This window comes from Balaenoptera ricei, chromosome 9, assembly GCF_028023285.1.
Source record: "Balaenoptera ricei isolate mBalRic1 chromosome 9, mBalRic1.hap2, whole genome shotgun sequence".
Classification (NCBI taxonomy): Eukaryota; Metazoa; Chordata; class Mammalia; order Artiodactyla; family Balaenopteridae; genus Balaenoptera; species Balaenoptera ricei.
In genome coordinates, this window is record NC_082647.1 from 32,668,727 (window position 1) to 32,688,629 (window position 19,903).

Sequence of the window (19,903 nt, forward strand, 5' to 3'; positions counted from 1 at the left end):
AAAATACACGCAAAACTTTCACAGTAGTAAAAAAAAAAAAAAGAAAAAAAAGGTATTAAAATTTTTCAGGGGACTTCCCTGGTGGCACAGTGGTTAAAAATCCGCCTGCCAATGCAGGGGACACAGGTTCAATCCCTAGTCCAGGAGGATCCCACATGCCGCGGAGCAACTAAGCCCGTGCGCCACAACTACTGAGCTTGTGCTCTACAGCCCACGAGCCACAACTACTGAGCCTAAGTGCCACAACTACTGAGCCCACACACCTAGAGCCCGTGCTCCGCAACAAGAGAAGCCACTGCAATGAGAAGCCCGTGCACCACAACAATGAGTAACCCCCGCTCGCCGCAACTAGAGAAAGCCTGCGTGCAGCAACGAAGACCCAGTGCAGCCAAAAATAAATAAATAAATTAATTAAAAAAATTTTTTCAGACCATAAAATCTGTTTAAACTGGAAATAGTCTATGATATATGTATTTACCTCTTATATAAAAGTTAATTTTAACCCGTTTATCAAAAGTTCACTCTGATTTAATAATAACGTGTGTGGTTAAGAAATGGCTTGAGTTAGTGTTACAGATATTGTACATCATAAAATATGTTGGATGTGTAAGTAGACATCAGGTAATTTTAACCGGTTTTTAAAATGTAAGTTTCAGCAGGGGACCCATAGTGATAAATATTAGTTACTAAAATGAGGTCCAAGATGCAAAATTTTCAGAAGACAGTTTGAAATCCAGCTTTGACTTTTAAATTCCTTACCCACGTTAAGGGTATAAAAAAACCTAATTGTTGGAGATTAAAGAGAGAAAGGTTTTTATGAAAGCATTTCTCTGGAGAGAATGCTGTGCACCCCCCCATTTAGTTGCTTTTCCCTTCACCTCAAGAGGAAGGCGCTTCAGCCAGACTATTTAATGGCTTACTAGGTTTCTCCTTATTAGGTCTTGGTGCTCTGAGTGGAGGTGGGGCTGAAAAAGCAGGCATTGTGTGGAAATGACAGAAAGATGGTTGTAGTGGTCATCTTGCCCTCCCAGATTTTCTTTAAATGAAGATTCAGGAGTGTTTCCCATAGACTAGGTTGGGCCATAGGCATCAAAGAGTAGGAATGAGATTGATTCAGATCCTGTTCAGTAGAGAAGTCTGGAGAACATGGGACCTCAGCCAACAAAAAACTGGATTCTAGATGCTACAGAAGATGTGTATGCAAGGCTGGCTTCATGGGTGGTCACAAAGGGCCATGCACTTAGAAGGACCCTAGACTTGGTTAAAGGATATGCTGTTACCATCTTGAAATTCTTAATAACTTTTAGCAAAGAGCCCATGTTTTCATTTTGTAGTGGGCTCTGCAGGTTATGTAGTCTGTCCTAAATTTATGATTTATATTGGGGAAACTGTAGATGAAGGGTCCCCAGCAGTGAGAACGGGGGTGTGGCTTTCTCAAGCCACCAAGCACTTCATGGGAAAAGAGTAGGCTTTAAGTATTTGCCACACCCAGTTGGTAAGGCTAGTTTCTCGACTAAACCAGTCAGGTAGAATGCTCCTGTTCCTCTCACCTCCATCTTCATCATCCTCTATCTCTGGTCCCTTCCAACCTAGAGAGGACTAAAACAGCTAAGAAAGAGGGGCAGAAGATTGGATAAAAGAGAGGTTTTCTTAAACACTTCCTTCCCAGGTGGTGCAGATCTTAGCTGGGGAAGGGAAGCCATCATACCACTGAAGTTGGATATTCTAATAACCGAATTGAGACTTTTATATTTTAAAGTGACTATAGGAATTGTATTAGATAAAAGTAATTAGAAAAACCATGGGGGCTACCCCAAGTTTTCATCCAGAGGTGGGGGGATGAACTACTACATTGAATAAAAATTAATAGAAAAGTGAAGGACAAAATGAAATTGCTTTTGTAATTGCATCCCTGAAGTTATACTTATTCAGCTTACTGATTACATAATTGAATTTGAAGAATCTAGAAATACGAAATGCTTTTTGATTCATAAACCACTTTGACTTTTAAGTCTAAAATGATCCTCTGAAAGCTAGCTTAAATTTATGGTGAAATTGGACTTTTCTTAAATTGTATTTCCTAATCTAGTTTGGTAATAGGAAAAAAAAACATTAGATTTTCCCATATTGTACTTGTGTTTATCTACTTTTTGGCTTGCTGATAGTGGTCTTAAAATGGAAAAGTTGAGTTAATCAACGCAGTTGCCTTTAAATTAAGGAAATGTATGTAATATTTCTTTAGAAAGCATGTTTAACATTTTGGACAATTAAGCTTGATTTATTGTAATTTAGTTTTTCCACTGGCAGTGACATAGAATAATTTTTTCTGGTAGCTATTCCAAATGACCTGAGTTAGGAAAATGTTGCTTGTTTTCAATATATCTCTACTGCTATTTTCCATTTTATGCAAAGGCCATTCACTGTAGGCTAATTATAGAAAATTGCATTTAGTGCCAAGTGGATGTGAAATTTACTTTAACGCTGATGGACTGACATTTAAAGTAAAATGAGGTTACGTTCTTTCCTGGTACTCTGAACTATATTTTAATGTCCTTCAATGATGAGAAGACTTTTACATCTTCCTAATTTTCTGGAGGTTTTTTTTGTAGTTGGTCACACTTCACAAAATGTGAATGTTGTGATTTTTGACATAAAAAAATTCATGAAATATTTTCTTCAAATATTTATAAAATTCTTTCTGTACAAAACTTGGAGATTTATATTTTGTGACTTAACGTGACGAGGATTATGTGTAATGTAAGTTCTATAAGCATATTATTTTGTTTTTGAAATTTTCGCTGAAAGTTATTTTAATTGTTGTTGATATTTTTTATTTTACTCTAAATGAGAAAAGACTGTACCTAAAATTCAGATCCTTGAAGGAGTAGGCGTCATGGGAAAAAAAACTATATTTGCGGCTTTTGTAATTTAAAAGACAATATTCCAAAGGAAGAAAATTTGAAAGTAGACTGAGTGGCATGGCAGGCTGGTCAGGGTTTGGGGTCCCCTTACCTCTCACTCACCACCTGACATCACACGTAAGCTATTACTCATGACAGTTGTGAATACCATTTGGAGCAGTAATCACAGAACCTTCATATAAATAGCCTTCTGTATATTTTCATTTCTTTCTTGAATACATTCCTCTGATTTTGTTCTAGGCTCGCAGGAAGGAGGTATTTATCCAGGAACGGTATGGGAGATTTAATTTAAATGACCCATTCCTGGCACTGCAGAGAGACTATGAAGCAGGTGCTGGTGATAAAGAGAAGAAGCCAGTTTGTACCAACCCCCTCTCCATCCTGGAAGCAGTCATGGCCCACTGCAGAAAAATGCAAGAAAGGATGTCCACACAACTGGCTGCTGCTGAGAGCAGACAAAAGAAGGTATTGAGACTTTCAAACAATTCTTTTTCCCATAACACAGTGTAGAATGAAAAGACCATCTCTGAGGTTGTTGTTTTGTTCTTAAATATTTTCAAGAAGAGTTGGGATAAGGACTTAAAAATTCAAACTACCGACAAATTCTGGTGGCCCTTCTCAGATGTAACTCAAATAAATATAACACTAAATCATAAAAGAAGTATGACAAATTATGTTTCCCATAATGTTTACTGTGATGCTTTCATTAAAATAATGGATTTTTGGGGGGGGGGGGATTTCCCTTTCCTAGTGCCCTAAACATGCTTAACTGTTAGATGAGTGATCCAGTAATGCAACCAGGACTGATCATATGGTGGCATCCCCAACTTACTTTAAGCAGCTTTTGTCCCCAGTATTTCTTTGCAACTAGAAATTATTTATTTATTTTTGAAAATGAAAAGAGTATGAGAAGAGAATGAAAGTTTGCATAGGATATGCAATCTCACAACATGTCATCTTGAAGTTCTGGTTCATCTCAGACTCACCTCTGGGGTCTGATGATGTGTCTGCTGTAGACCTCCAGGCTCCTATTCACATGTGTTTCATTTAAACCAGCCTCCTCCCCCCTCCTCACCTCCCGCACCACACACATACATATTATTGCACATGAGCACATGCTTCAAAGATTCCTAAGTGATAAAAGCTTACTGCGATCAGTCATAAGGAAATAGAAGTTTAAATTTTGTCCTTCCGATATGCTGCTGAGACTACTGATTCCCTTTATTAGAAAAGAGAGTGAGGAAGTCACAGAAGGTAATGATGTCTAATTACTAGAATTAAAAGTAACATGTTCTTCCAACCATTATTAAAGCATAAATTAAAATGTTTCTTCTGTTTGTCCTTTTCAGAGAACTTATTATAGCTCACATTTAGCACCTGGTTAACAATTAACCTGAATGCACTATACTGTATAAATGTCTATGATACTGTCATTGAATGTGTAGGCTTTCTCCCTGTAATTGTATCCTTGCATTAACGTATATATGCCAGCATTCTGGTATAGGTGTTGAATAAAAGCACACCTTTTGCTCAGTATGCCACAGGGTAGAAAACTAAAGCACTGGGTAAAATAGTAAAGAATAGAAGGCCTTCCCTGCATGGGAGACCGAATCACACAATTTTACACTGGACTCTGCACACCCTCTACAAAGCCCTGCAGACAACCACTGAGGTCTCTGGAGCTTTTCAAAAATTCCCACAAACCGCATAAGCAAGAGCCAGTGTGTTTCTGCTGATGTCACTAAAGCTCATTTGTATGTCTTGGATGAGACACATTTCAATTATGTTCTTAATGTGTCAAATGAGCTATTTCATAATAAAGTACATCTGCTGGATTTTATGCTGTGTTATCAAAAATCAAGAAAATATTTTTTTTTTATTGTAGTTTTCATTCAATACATAAAATGCATGCTTTCCTAAATTTTACTTCTGTTTTGCATTTTATCTATCATTCCTCTTACAAGAGAGAAAAAAAGAAATTCATTTCGAGTTGAATCAAAGATTTTATTATCTAGTTGATTTTTTTTTAATCAGCTTACATCCTGTTTATTTCTGAATGACTGGGTCATTTCCAACCTGGCTGGAAGTGAAAGGAAATTGTTTCTGTCCTAGGGGTCCTGAGAGGCTAGTATGAAATGAGCCAGTGATCTGACTCCTGCCTATAATGGGGATACAGGGGTCCTTTATGGCCAAATTCACTGGCTGTGCAGTCTCAGTGAAGGGTCTGTCCGAGAGGCAGTGCTACCCTTTGTCCCTAAAGGATATTCTATTACGGTGGATTGTAACATGTGAGAAGAGTTACAGTTTGTACTCTTATCCCAAATCTTTATTTATAAAGAAAATATTAGAGCAGCTAATAAGGCCAGGAACAACAAAGTCATTTTAGCAACAAAATTACCTGTCACGTTTACTCTTGAAAGTAAATATATTAACCAAACATCTTCAGTTCTCTTGCATGTAGAATAAATTGGAGCTTTAGAAATCTGAAAGCGTTAAGACACAAAAATCCATTATTTTAAATGAGTCCAGGTCTTTAAATCACTGTCACAGCAAAAGTCAGGGAAAGCAAAGTTCCCATTATCTACAATTCAAGTATTTATTATCTGACACTGGGCATAGCTCTGTGGTGATTCTAAGACATTTGGCCTGAACGCTGCTCTGGTTGCCCTCTCAAGGCGGGAGAAGAGACTTTGTGCTCATTCATGCGTTGGTTCCTGCTGAGACTACTAATAGGAGGGTTAACTGTTTGGTAATTTGTGTGCCAGGAAAATTTGGGCAAGAGTCAATTTGGCAAATGGCCTGAGCCTCAAGCCACTTTGAATAAGCTAATGAGTAATCATCATGGGGAACTTTGCCTCTGGTAATATACTCCCCCGTTTAGAACCAGTAACCTAGGGTGCTTGTTATTTGGGTTTTTATTATTTATCTTATGCATCATCTGTTAATACAGCTTCTTTTCTAATTTATTTTCAGTCATTTTATTCATACATAGTATAATTTCTAGCCCTGAAATAGGAAAGATCTTTTAATTTGATCAGAGCCTTTAAAAGAAAGAAGCCAAAATAACAACTAGGAAATTCAGAAGGGGACAGTGTTTTTCACCAGAGGAAAAACTAAATGTAGCTCTGTGTATTAGACAGAGCTCCTTCTAGGCGGCCGCTCAGTATGATGTGGTCAGTTGCATGCTGATAGCTGCGTCAGGCAGAATTTGTAGTTGCGAGCAAGTGAATCCAGTATTCTTGAGTTAAGCAGAAACGGCATTTATTTGTTCGCTTACAGCATGGTAGAGCATGGCTGGGAGAACTAGGGGACAAGCTCTTACCAGCCAGCATCACTGACAAATGCTCACCGTAGATCTAGTCTGCCGTGGCTGATCCTTCTGCCGAGAGCTAGATACTGAAGCTTGTTGACACCAGACAGTACCACTGCCATCACTGCTCTGGGTCTTGAGTGGTACCTCCCCCGGCCCTGCTTCTTTGCGTTACTCATTTCCTAGTTGAAGCCTAAGAGCAGGTGAATTTGATTGGCCAACCTTAAGCCCCATGCCCTCTCCTTAGCTACAAGACTGGGAAAGCAACTATTGGCCATATTTAACTACTATAGGAGAGAACCAGAGGTGGAGAATTCTCCTGACATTGGAAGGAGTTTCAGGTGCTAGACAACCAAAGAAATGACAAGTGGACGAGAAAAGAGCAATCAAAATATGTGTTCTGTTTATTTCATATGCCTTTTTCTTCCCATTATAAATAATTGTAATTTGTTTTGCCGTTTGTATTCACTGTTTTCTACTTCATTATATAATGGTTATAACATACAAATATAATTTAATTTTAAATTGTTTTCATGATTTTCATTCAAGGATAACATGGTAGAGAAACAGCTAAAATAACATTTTTAGGAAGAATGTTTAGGATGCTTTGTACATGAATGATTGTATTTAGCTCCTTCCTGAGTCTTTTTTGTATAACTCATTATTACGTTTCAAGATGCATTTGGACTCCCCAGGAGCACTGCAGAGTGAGCATTAAGGGGAGCTGGAGACTGAGGTCTGCAGCTCTGAGCAGGGATTTAGAGGAGAGAACAGCTTGCCTCATCCATGTCTTCCATTCTCTCTTTTGAAACTAGATCAAGAAGAAGGGGTACTTCGTCCCAGCTTACCCTTCCCGCTCCCCGTGTCCTCAAGTCCATTCTCTATGTCTGCGCCTTTATTCTTGTCTGGCCCCTAGGTTCATGAGAACCACTTTTTTAGAGGGGTGGGATAGGGAGGGTGGGAGGGAGATGCAAGAGGGAGGGGATATGGGGATATATGTATACGTATAGCTGACTCACTTTGTTATACAGCAGAAACTAACACACTATTGTAAAGCAATTGTACTCCGATAAAGATGTTAAAAAAAAAGAGGAAGGGGCAGATGAGAACTACAGAGCCCAACTGCTGACTGGTAGCTCTGGCCCCTATAAAGAAGAAAATCTCAATATATCTCATCATTATGTATTTGTTTACCAGGATTGGGCAGGTGCCAGTGAGGGTGACCGTGTGGAAAAGAGGACAAGGGTGCAGTGAGTGTTAAAAGACGTGAGAGAGTAATAAAGAATATAATAAAATGTCATAAGAGTATTTTGTGGTTGTGACAGACATGCAGTCTGCTTTCTCATTTTACAAATGACCATAATTGCTTGCCTCTCTCTTTTACACTTTGATTGAGAACTGATCGCCTTTACATTGCTGCTCTGCTCCACCTACAGAGCTTTTCCTTTCATTCTGGAAAAACAGTTGTTTGGAGCTCCCTTCATTCAGAGCTCCCAGTCTGGGTGCTATTCTTGGGGGCAACCACCCACTTCCTCACTACCAGTGAAGTTGTGTTAGTTCTTCTAAGCTCTTCCACATAATCCGCTGCTTTTTGCAAACGGCTTTGGTAATACTGCTCCACGCAAAATTTCCCTTCAGCCATTACTTGGAAGTGGTTGTGAGTAGATATAAATTGGACAGTAGTAGAACAGAGTCAGCTGGAACTCGGTAGTCTTTATACACAAGAGGCTGTGGTTCCTTTATAATCTCCGCAGTGTGCAGTTTACTTGGGGTTGTCTGTTCCTACCCCTACCCATCAGGTCCACAGTCCCTGGATCACTGCTCAAAATTGTCCGAAATTTGGCCAGTGAGAGCCCTTTCAAGCTACTCCTTTTGATATATTCCCATCATCCTTTGAGCACTTCCTTATTTTCTTTCTTTTCTTTTTTTTTTTAATAAATTTATTTATTTATTTATTTATTTTTGCCTGTGTTGGGTCTTCGTTTCTGTGCGAGGGCTTTCTCTAGTTGCGGCGAGCGGGGGCCACTCTTCATCGCGATGCGCGGGCCTCTCACTGTCGCGGCCTCTCTTGTTGCGGAGCACAAGCTCCAGATGCGCAGGCTCAGTAGTTGTGGCTCACGGGCCCAGTTGCTCCGCGGCATGTGGGATCTTCCCAGACCAGGGCTCGAACCCATGTCCCCTGCATTGGCAGGCAGATTCTCAACCCCTGCGCCACCAGGGAAGCCCCTTATTTTCTTACAGCAAGGTATTTTTTTTCTTGCAGGCTCATTGTACACTTTTCTTTTCCCAACCCCTGCAATTAGCTCTTACTCCCAGAAGCTGTTAACTTCCATTCCTTTTTAATGGAAAATGGTGTTTAGAAATGAAACTAAAGCTAGGAAATTATGTATAATTATCATATTTATATACACACAAATCTATATTTTATTTATTTATAGTTCTGTCTGTATGAAACCATGAGTTCATACTTATATTGACACCTCTGATTCTAATCCAAAACCATAGGGGGTACATTCGTGTTCTTTCTCTATTTAAAACTAACTTCTCCAACACTGAGAAAGCTGGAACCCATTATACTTCAATATATTACTCATGTACTCCAGCCTAGAACACACAGAGAGTAGTTTCAGAATTGTTAATCCATAGCACTATAAAAAGCAAACATGCAAACCTGGAATTCACTATTGTTTATAGCTTTTAAAGAGAGATTTACATTAAAGTGAAATTCACATCTTAAGCACACAAATTGATGTTTTAAAAATGCATATACTTGTGTAAACTGTACCCCTTACAAGATAGAAAATGTTTCCATTACCACAGAGAGTTTCCTGGAGTGTCTTCTCCATAAATCCCTCCCCCACTTCAGGCAGCCACTGAACACTCTTCTGATTTTCTCATCATGGATTAGTCTTACCTCTGTACTACAACTTCAGGTAAATGATGACTGTAGTTAAATAATAAGCCTTAAATGTACAAACCTCAAGTCTTTCAACTTTGTTATTTTATTTTATTTTATTTTAATTTATTTATTTATGGCTGTGTTGGTCTTCGTTTCTGTGCTAGGGCTTTCTCCAGTTGCAGCGAGCGGGGGCCACTCTCAGTCGCGGTGCGCGGGCCTCTCACTGTCGCGGCCTCTCTTGTTGCGGAGCACAGGCTCCAGACGCGCAGGCTCAGTAGTTGTGGCTCACGGGCCTAACCGCTCCGTGGCATGTGGGATCTTCCCAGACCAGGGCTCGAACCCGTGTCCCCTGCATTGGCAGGCAGACTCTCAACCACTGCGCCACCAGGGAAGCCCAACTTTGTTATTATTTATAAAAATTGTTCTGGCTGTTCTAGATCGTTTGCATTTCCATAAAAATTTAAAATCAGTTTGTTGGTTTCTCTGAGAGTTTTCAGGGATTGAAGTTTCATTGACCCTTTAATATGTTGAGAACTGACATCTTTAACAAAATTGAGTCTTCCAACCCATGATTATAGTATTTTTCTTCATTTTTTTCAGGTCTTCATGGTTTCTTTTAGCAGTGTTTTACTGTTTTTAGTTTAGTAGTCTTAAATGTCTTTTGTTGGGTTTCTTTCTAAATATTTGATGCTATTATAAACACAATTAAGTTTTTGCCAAACATTTGTTGCTAGTATACAGGTATTCAATTGATTTTTTGTATGTTGACATTGTATCCTGTGATCTTGCTAATCTTGCTTATTAGTTTTAGCAGTTGTTTTGTATGTTTTATATGATTTTGTAGGTAAACAAGCATGTTACCTATGAACAGAACCCATTTGACTTTTTCCTTTCCAAATTGCCTGCCTTCCTCTTTTCCTTTTTTTCCCCAATCATTGCGCTGACTAGAACCTCCAATACAATGTTGAACAGAAATAGTGAGAGCAGACTTCAGAGGCTTTTCCTTTACTTAGGGAGAAAACAGTCTGTTTCATGGTTAAGTATGATGTTAGCTGTACTTTGTTATAGATGCCCTTTATCTCATTAAGGTTTCATTCTACTCTTTGTTGAGTGGTTTTTATCATGATTGAGTTTTGAATTTTGCAAAATGGTTTATCTGCATCTATTGCTGTGGCCATGGTTTTGAGCTTTATTCTTTTAATATGATGAATCACACTAATTGATTTTCAAATATTAAACCAACTTGGATTCCTGAGGTGAACTTCAGTGGGTCACCTTTTATTACTCTTTTTAAATATTGCTGGATTCAGTTTGCCTATATTTTGCTAAGGAGTTTTGTGTGTGTGTTCATGAGTGATAATTTTTCTGTAAATTTTAAAACAATACTTGACTGGTTTTGATATGAAAGTAATCCTGGATTCATAAAGGAAAATGGAAGCATTTTCTTCTTTATTTTCTGAAAGGGCATGTATAAATTTGGCTTTCTTTAATGTTTGGTAGAAGTCACTAGTAAATCCATATGAGTTAGAGGTTTTCTTTAGGGGAAAATTTTTATTTGTGAATTCAGTTTCTCATAATGATATAAAGCTATTTCAATCTTTTATTCCATTTTATGTCAATTCTGAAAGTTGTGTGTTTCAGAGGAATTTGATTTGTTGAATTTATTGGCACAAGGTTTTCATTATTATCCTTTTAATATTCATTCCATAGTGGTACCCCATGCTTTATTCCTTTTATTTGTAATTTGTGCTTTTCTGTATTTCTTAATCTGTTCTTTAAATGTTTAACAATATTAATGATATTTTATTTGAAAAACAACTTTTGGCCGTGTTAATTTCTCTATCATTTGTCTCTTGTATTTCATTGATTTTTACCTTTGTTATTTCTTTCCTTTTACTTTGTCTTTCATTCACCTAACTTTTCCTCGCTTCTTAAGGTAACACTTAGATGATTGATTTGAGACAACTCTTGTTTTCTAAAAAATTTTATTTAAGTGTAGTTGATTTACAATGTTGTGTTTTATTTCTTCTGTACAGCAAAGTGACTCAGTTATACATTTATATATTCTTTTCCATTATGGCTTATCACAGGATATTGACTATAGTTCCCTGTGATATACAGTAGGACCTTGTTGTTTATCCATCCTGTATATAATAGTTTGCATCTGCTAATTCCAAACTCCAGTCCTCCACCCCCACCCGCTTCCCCACCCCCAGCAAAAACAAGTCTGTTTTCTATATCTGTGAGTCTGTTTTTGTTTTGTAGACAGGTTCATTTGTGTCGTATTTTAGATTGCACATGTAAGTGATATCATATGGTATTTATCTTTCTCTTTCTGACTTACTTCACTTAGTATGATAATCTCTAGGTCCATCCATGTTGTTGCAAGTAGCATTATTTCATTCTTTTTAATGGCTGAGTAATATTCCATTGTGTGTATGTATGTATGTATGTATATATATATATACACACACACACACACACACACACACCCCACATCTTCTTTATCTATTCGTCTGTCGATGGATCTTCTTTATCTATTCATCTGTCGATGGACATTTAGGTTGCTTCCATGTCTTGGTTATTGTAAATAGTGCTGCTGTGAACATAGGGGTGCATGTATCTTTTCAAAATATAGTTTTGTCTGGGTATATGCCCAGGAGTGGGATTGCTGGGTCATATGGCAACTCTCTTTTTAGTTTTTTGAGGAACCTCCATACTGTTCTCCATATTGGCTGCACCAATTTACATCCCCACCAACAGTGCACGAGGGTTCCCTTTTTTCCACACGCTCTTCAGCATTTATTATTTGTAGACTTTTTAATGATATCCATTCTGACTGGTGTGAGGTGGTACCTCATTATTGTTTTGATTTGCATTTCTCTAATTAGTGGTGATGAGCATCTTTTCATGTGCCTATTGGCCATCTGTATGTCTTCTTTGGGAGAAAACTCTTCTGATGTAAGCAATTAAAGATATGTTTGTCTGTATCCTCTGCTTTATCTGCCTTTAAATACTCCTCTTTCTCTGCATCCCACAAATTTTGATATTTTTTATTTTCAATCAGCCCAAAATATATTCTAACTTCCTTTGTGATTTCTTCTTAAACTTTTGTACTATTTAGAACTATGTTTTATTTTTGAATTTTGGGGTATTATTAATATCTTATTGTGATTTATTTACAATTTAATTCTGCTGTGGTCAGAGAACATATTCTGTAACATTTTAGTCTTTTGTAATTTTTTGGTGGTTTTTAATAGCTCAGCAAGGGCATCTGGAAAGACTGCATCATCTGTAGTCCTAGGGTAATCTGTTCCATAGTGTCATTTAGGCCAGGTGATTTTCTTAGTGTTATTTGGAGCTACTGTATTCTTGCTGATTTTTTAATCTAGATGAGAGAAAATTGTTATTATTTATGAGAGAAAATTGTTATAGATTTGTCTTTCTCCCTTCTGTCAGTTCTCGCTTCACGTATTTTGGAGATAATAATTCAGCCATCATTTATATTGTAGTTTCTCTGTATGTAATGTGTCTTTTTCTCTGGCTGCTTTCAATATCATTTCTTATCTTTGTTTTCATCAGTTTTACTATGATGTGCCTAGGTATGATTTTCTTTATATTTATCCTGTTTTGGGATTTCCGAGCTTCGTGGATATGTAAGTTTGTTTTCTACCAAATTTTTGAATTTTGGGGCCATTTTTTTCTTTTAATATATTTTTCTCCCCCATTCTCTCTTTCTTCACCCTTTGGAAATCCAGTTATGTGGAATTTAGACCACTTTATATTGTCCTACAGGTTACTGAAGTGCTCTTCACTTTTTCCGTCCTTCTTTTCTGTGTTCCGCAAATTGGATACTTTCTTTTGCTCTATTTTCAAATTCATTGTTTTTTCTTTTCTTTTTAAGTTTTCCTCTCTCAAATCTTCTATTAAGCTCATTCAGTCAACTTTTTTTTTTTCATTTTAGATATTATGCTTTTCAGTTTTAGACTTTCCATTTGTTTCTAGTTTGCATTTCTATGCTAAGACTCCTATCCTGTTCAGTCACTGTGACTATATTTTCTTAGAAAATGGCTGCTTTAAGATTCTTGTCTGCTAATTCCAGTATAGATCATCTTAAGATCAGTTTCTGTTTGAGTACATTTCTCTTGACAATGGATCACCTAAAATACGTTTTTTGCATGCCCAGTAATTTTTTATTGCATACTAGACATTATGGATGATGTGGTACAGAGACTGTGGATTCTGTTATCTTCTGAAGACTGTATTTCTAGTAAGTGGTTAACCTGGTTAGATTAATACTCCGAACTCTGGCTTTTTGCAGTTGGCAATAGCTGAAGTATTTGCTCAGTTCTCCTTTCAGCAGCCACCTCTGTCATTCAGTATGGAATCTCTCCTACGAATGTGTAATTCAAGAGTTAACCAGTGATGCTGGTGAGGTTAGATGCAGTGGCTCCAGTTTCATCCTCTGGCTCCTCAGGCCACTGTAAGGGGTGCTTTTTGCTTGAGCTCCTGCTGCCAGAGCTGTCAGCACAGGGAATAGCCCTCACTTGAAAAGCTATACAAGGGGAAATCTCATCCAGTGTTGTTGACTTCTTCCTGATGGGAAGGTGTACTCCTCTCCTATTTTTATCACTTTTATTGCTCTCCAGAGCCTTCAAATAGTTATTTTCTTAATATGTTTTCAAATGTTTATCGTTATTATCTGCAGGAGAAGATAGTCTAATAAAAGTTGTTTCACCGTTACTGGTAGTGGAACTTTCTCTGATGTACTTTGTATTGTTATATTATAATTGCTATCAAACTTATAAAAACATCATCTGTATGTTTAATATGGTCAACTCTCTAGATCTTTGTTTGCCTGTAAATGTGTTTTCAGAGGAAAATCACTGTGTAAAACTGACATTTTTAAATAGCACGAATAGTTATTATGTTATGAAATGAAAACTTAACATTCTTTAGTGCCAGGCACAACGGTAAATACTTTACATGTGTTTGCCTCATTTAATCCTATAATGTAATGACTATCATTGCTCTATTGTGCAGATAAGAGAACCAAACAGAACTGATCTTTAGAGGGAAAACTTATCAAAGTGACACGGCCAAGAAGTTGGGATTAGAACTTAGTACTATAGTTCTTACTCTTTCAAGGACAAGAACTTTGTCTCTGGGCCAGAATAGTCAAGGAATTTTTTTTAATATAAAAATTATGTTTTAAGTATGGGAATATGTTTATATACTGATTGGAAGGAGCTGATACAGAGGAAGACGTTTAATATTTATAAAGAGCAGTGTGATCACTGATGGAGCAAGTCAGAGGTGACAGGGAGTAATGAAGTTAATTGTTGAAGAAAGTCTGACCTTCAGCAGATGGAAACCTCTCTCCCTTAGAGTGAAGGGAAGGACATATGGATTGGAGTGGCTATAAAAAAGCTTAAGGGACGAGACAGGATGTAGAGGGAGTGAGTTAGTCTGAATTTTCTTGATAAAAGAGTCTATTAGGGTAGACTGAGAGTCTCTTGAGTTGTCATTGGGTGAAGTATTGGGGAGAGTAGCAGAGGTTTAAATATTCCCTGACATAGTAAATGGTAGAGGAGGCTAAACAGAGTTAGGTAGAGTGATTGATGATTGGGGCTCAGAGCTCAATTGAGTTTGGAACCATGTGTTGTAGGTGCATCAGTTATGTGGTTTCCTCTGTGCTATGCTATCTGTAATGAGATTAAAAAGACTCATGTTCCTCCAAGATAGGATTTATAAGGCACGAATGATGGAAGGACAAAGATGCAGAAGAATTATGGGTGCTTTTATAGGAGTATAGTTTTCTGTATAAATATCTGAGATTAGTTGAGTTGATCTCCTGTTGGAAGTCTTTAATTTGATTCTAAAATGTAAGATGAAAGTTATTTCAAAAGTAAAGTGTGATGACCCATAGTATAGAAATACCATGGGCAGCATGTGTGATGTGGTGGGAAAAACTTGAGACAGTAGGAGACCTGAATGAGTGCCGGGATCCTGACACGGAATAACTGGATGACATCAGGGAAATCGCCAATTTGGCCGCTAGTTAGTTGTTTTATAAAGTGCAGGTAGCCCTTAAATTCTACAAGAAAACTTTTTTTTCCACCTTCAGAGATAAATTAGGAAAATCATATTTTAAAAATAAGCTGAAAATTGACCTGATATGTGCTTTTTCCTATGTTGCTATAAGAATTTGGAAGGGGAGGGGGTAATACAAAACATATTTAATATTTTCTTTACAGCTCTAATTTTCTGTATGCCTTCCATAGCAACCTATTGCTTGATGCATTTAGAAGAGTTAAAAGTGCTTTAGCTATTAATAAGTCCAATTTTCTGTGAGGCACCCAGATGAATAAAATATACATATACATCTAGTATAGGACAGAACTATTGTTTCCCAAATCTTACGTAATCTATTTATGAAGTCACCCCCAAATTTCGTATATTAGAATAGAGTGTATGTGTATGGCCAGTTGTCTCTAATTATTCTTGGGGAATTATCTGTATTCCTGAACACCTCTTTATAGGACCCATTGCATTGCTATTCGCCGACTTCCTCAAAGCAGGAAGAATCCCAAAGTAGATGAATAATACCTCTGACTGCTCGTTGGGCAGGGAGCCGTTCTCTGCTTTTGGTCTCGTGCGTGACTGAGGGGGATGGGTAATGGATTTCATGGTGAGGAGCAGGAGCACATTCTCAATTGATGGATCATGCGAGCGTCTCCTTCCTCTGTTACTGATACCTTGGAACTGGCTTGAATAATTCCTGTCTCTCTTGAGAGTATATTTGTGTTTAACATCTGGGGGTTGGGGGAGTCCTTTCCATGTCTTTAGTCAGGTAGATCTACTTTAACCTTAAACTGTAAGTCCCTTTATGGACCACCAAGGGAAAGTTTCTCTAGTTGAGAAGGTAAGGCATGTGGACCGGGCTGACTACTACAGCCCAGCTTGGGATGTATCCCTCACAAGCACCTCATGGCAGATGTTTCCTGGAGAGAAGTGAGAAACCTGGGCGAACATGTTAGAATAGTGCATCTGTAAGGCCTTCGTATCCAAAAAGTCCATCAGCCTTTGGAAGTTTGATGTCTTTGTGAACTGTGTTAATTTCATTCATTCAATCAATAATTTATTAAGCACCACTGTGTGCCAGAGACTGTTCTAGGTCTTGGGGACACAGCAGCAAAGAAGACACAGTCCCTGCCCTCGTGGAGTCCTGTTCTAGTCGAGGTAGGCAGGTGCTAACCAAAGAGTGATAAGTACAAGGGTGGGAAGGACTGTTGTCTTCCACAGGATGGTGAGGGCAGCCTCACTGTGAAGGTGACAGTTGAGCAGAGTCCTGAAGGAAGTAAAAGAGCCAGGCTTTTGTGCCGTTGGGTGTTCTTATGCATATTAGAAAACCCCACCTGGAGGTTTAAAAGTTTTTAAAAGCTTCTTCTCTATGTTGATCAGTTAAGCAAATGTTGCTTTGGAAAGCCTAAATCCTAGGGACTTGTGGCTCAGTGAGCAGACAGAGCCTTTTCCTAAAGGAAAACGCGCCCTTCTTTCCAGGCAGATACAAGCCCAGGCCTGGGCAGATGCGTGGTGAGAAGGCAGAGCTGGATTTCGGTCCCTCTCACCCCTGCAGCCGGTCACCCTTGTGCAGTGCAGACTCCTCAGTGCAGGCGCCCTGTGTGATGGGTTGTGGTGGAATTTCTCGGCAGGGAGAGCAGCAAGATCAGAGATGCTGAGGCAGGATGATGTTCAAGAAACATCGGGGAGACCAGTGTCATGGGAGCCAAGTGGGCAAAGTGGGATTGAAGGAGATGAGGTCAGACTTGGGGTTCACTGATACTGATTGTATTTCTAATAAGATATTTCTTATATATTAGTTCAAAGAACTTTCATATATGATTTTACATGATTTTTACAGCAACCTATCATAAGCTCAAAGAAGTTTACAAAAAACTAAGTAATATGATTAGCAAGTATAGGAGTTTAGAAATTAACTGAAGTCCTCTGTTTTCAGCACTTTTTATTATACAGTGCCTCAAAGATTAGTAATTTTAAGGCATTAAACCTTAAAAAAAAAAAAACAGTTCCCTAACAGAGTTCTGTTTTTACAAAAGCAGACCTTGCTGAATTCTGTGTTGTGATTTGAAGCATCAGGTAACTGTTCTCCTTTTCTACAGTTAACTTTAATACATTAAAATTTTTTTTTCTGTTGCTGTAATTTAGATGTTCTTTGTAAAACCGTTTACATTTATTTTCTCATTTTAATGAGTCTCTAAAATATTATCTGTCATCTCACAACACATCTCAGAAATGTGGCACTTTGACCCAAACCATGTAATTGTTACAAAATTAATAAAAATCTCTCCACTTCTTTGGCTGAAAGAATCCTCTGCCTATTAATCAGGGCTGTCCTGTGCATTTCTTTCAGCTGGAGATGGAAAAGCTTCAGCTCCAAGCCCTTGAGCAAGAACACAAGAAGCTGGCCACCCGCCTGGAGGAGGAGCGAGGCAAGAACAAGCACGTGGTCCTGATGCTGGTCAAGGAGTGCAAGCAGCTCTCGGGCAAAGTCCTAGAGGAGGCCCAGAAGCTAGAAGAGGTGATGGCCAAACTGGAAGAGGAGAAGAAAAAGACGAGCGCGTTAGAAGAGGAACTCGCCGCTGAGAAACGAAGAAGCACAGAAATGGAAGCTCAGATGGAAAAGCAGCTCTCAGAGTTTGACACAGAGCGGGAACAGCTTCGTGCCAAGCTGCACCGAGAAGAAGCACACACCACTGACCTCAAAGAGGAGATAGACAAGATGAAGAAGATGATCGAGCAACTGAAAAGGGGAAATGACAGCAAACCCAGCCTCTCTCTCCCCCGGAAGACAAAAGATAGACGTTTGGTCTCTATATCTGTGGGAACAGAGGGACCGATGACAAGATCTGTTGCGTGCCAGACAGACCTAGTGATAGAGAGCACTGACCCCGTGAAGAAGTCACCTTTGACCGTGCCTGTAAAGCCTGCCATGGGGAGCCCCCTAGTTTCCGCCAATGCGAAGGGGAATGCGTGTGCCAGTGCCGACTTGGTCAGGCCAGGTATCGACAGGCAGGCTTCCCACGGTGACTTGACTGGCTCCTCTCTGCCCACTGTCCCACCTCCAAGCGCAAACAGAATTGAGGAGAATGGACCGAGCAGCGGCTCAACACCAGATTTAACCAGTAGCGCATCCCCACTTCCCAGCACCGCCGCCCCGGCCGCCGGGCCCACACCCGCCCCACCTCCTCACAGTTTACATTCACCGTGTGCCAACGCGCCTCTGCATCCAGGCCTGAACCCGCGAATCCAAGCGGCTCGGTTTCGATTTCAGGGCAATGCTAATGACCCAGACCAAAACGGAAACACCCCCCAAAGTCCTCCATCCAGAGATGTATCTCCTACAAGTCGTGACAACCTAGTGGCCAAACAGCTAGCTCGGAATACTGTGACCCAAGCACTGTCAAGATTTACGAGCCCTCCAGCGGGAACGCCCCCGAGACCTGGAGTGCCCCCCGCGGGGGACGTTGGCACCTACCCCCCGGTCGGTCGGACCAGTTTAAAGACTCCCGGTGCCGCACGAGTTGACAGAGGAAACCCTCCTCCCATCCCTCCCAAAAAGCCAGGGCTCTCCCACACTCCTTCTCCGCCGCACCCGCAGCTCAAGGTTGTCATGGATAGCAGCAGGGCCTCCAGTGCAGGGGCCAAAGTTGATAACAAAACTGTGGCTTCGCCTCCTTCCAGTTTGCCACAAGGGAACAGGGTAATAAGTGAGGAGAATCTCCTTAAGTCTTCCTCCCCTCAGCTGCCACCAAAACCATCCATAGATTTAACTGTGGCCCCTGCAGGCTGTGCCGTTTCAGCCCTGGCCACGTCTCAGGTGGGTGCCTGGCCTGCTGAAACCCCTGGACTGAACCAACCTGCATGTTCAGAAAGTTCCCTTGTCATTCCCACCACCATTGCCTTTCGCTCTTCCATAAACCCTGTTAGTGCCTCATCCTGTAGAGCAGGTGCCTCAGACAGCCTCCTGGTAACAGCATCAGGTAAAGGGATTGGAATGTTATACCCTTCTTTAAGAATGTGGCCTGTCCTCTCACTTGCCTTTGTTTCCTTCACATTGCCTTGAAACTTTTTCTTAAATTTGATACTTTTTTTTTTTTTTCCTATTTCTTTCCTCTCTTTTTTTTTTTTTTTTTTTTTGTTTTTCTCTAAAGGCTCCGGGGTATGGTGATTCATCTTGCTATATGAATTGTGGTTTTGTTATGCTAAGTGTTGTCTTCTTTTAAAAATAACTTGAAAGTAGTGGTTTGGAGCACACAGAGACCATTAATTTAGAGAGACTGAAGCATTTCCATGGGAGGAAGGGCTCGTCCTTCTTATTAAATATCTATCTCAGAAGACTTCACTATCAGTGAGCCATCGCCAGACAGTATGTGTTCAGTTCTGTCCCTTCTGAGATGACATTTGAAAGAATGCTTTCAAGTAGTTATTAACACTACAGTCAACCTTGGATTATCAAATTGATTAGAGGTGTCCTGTAATTGGTATATCCTAAGTTTTAATATCAGTTTGGTGTTTACTTTTTTTAACCTCAAAAATAGTGTGTATATTTGTAAATCTCTGTTCTAAGTTTAGTTTATTTCAGAAGTATTTAGAGCCGTCATCTTCTAACACTTGAGCACAGATGGATAACATAGCATGTGGGCTATATTAGAGAAGGTTTCCATTGCAGATGTGGTTTATGAAGTCACC

The 19,903-nt window shown here is 39.3% G+C and overlaps 1 protein-coding gene across 5 annotated transcripts in view; it reads left to right on the forward strand.

Moving 5' to 3' along the window:
- Positions 1 to 19,903, forward strand: part of CTTNBP2 (cortactin binding protein 2) — a 161,602-nt gene that overhangs the window by 56,840 nt on the left and 84,859 nt on the right. For 4 of the 5 annotated variants that reach the window (XM_059933528.1, XM_059933529.1, XM_059933532.1 and 1 more), the window contains exons 3-4: positions 3,162 to 3,386; positions 17,565 to 19,194. In XM_059933528.1, the coding sequence (XP_059789511.1) occupies positions 3,162 to 3,386; positions 17,565 to 19,194 (1,855 nt within the window). Of the gene's footprint in view, positions 1 to 3,161; positions 3,387 to 17,564; positions 19,195 to 19,903 lie in introns of those variants that run through there. The other variant, XM_059933533.1, reaches the window with a different exon arrangement.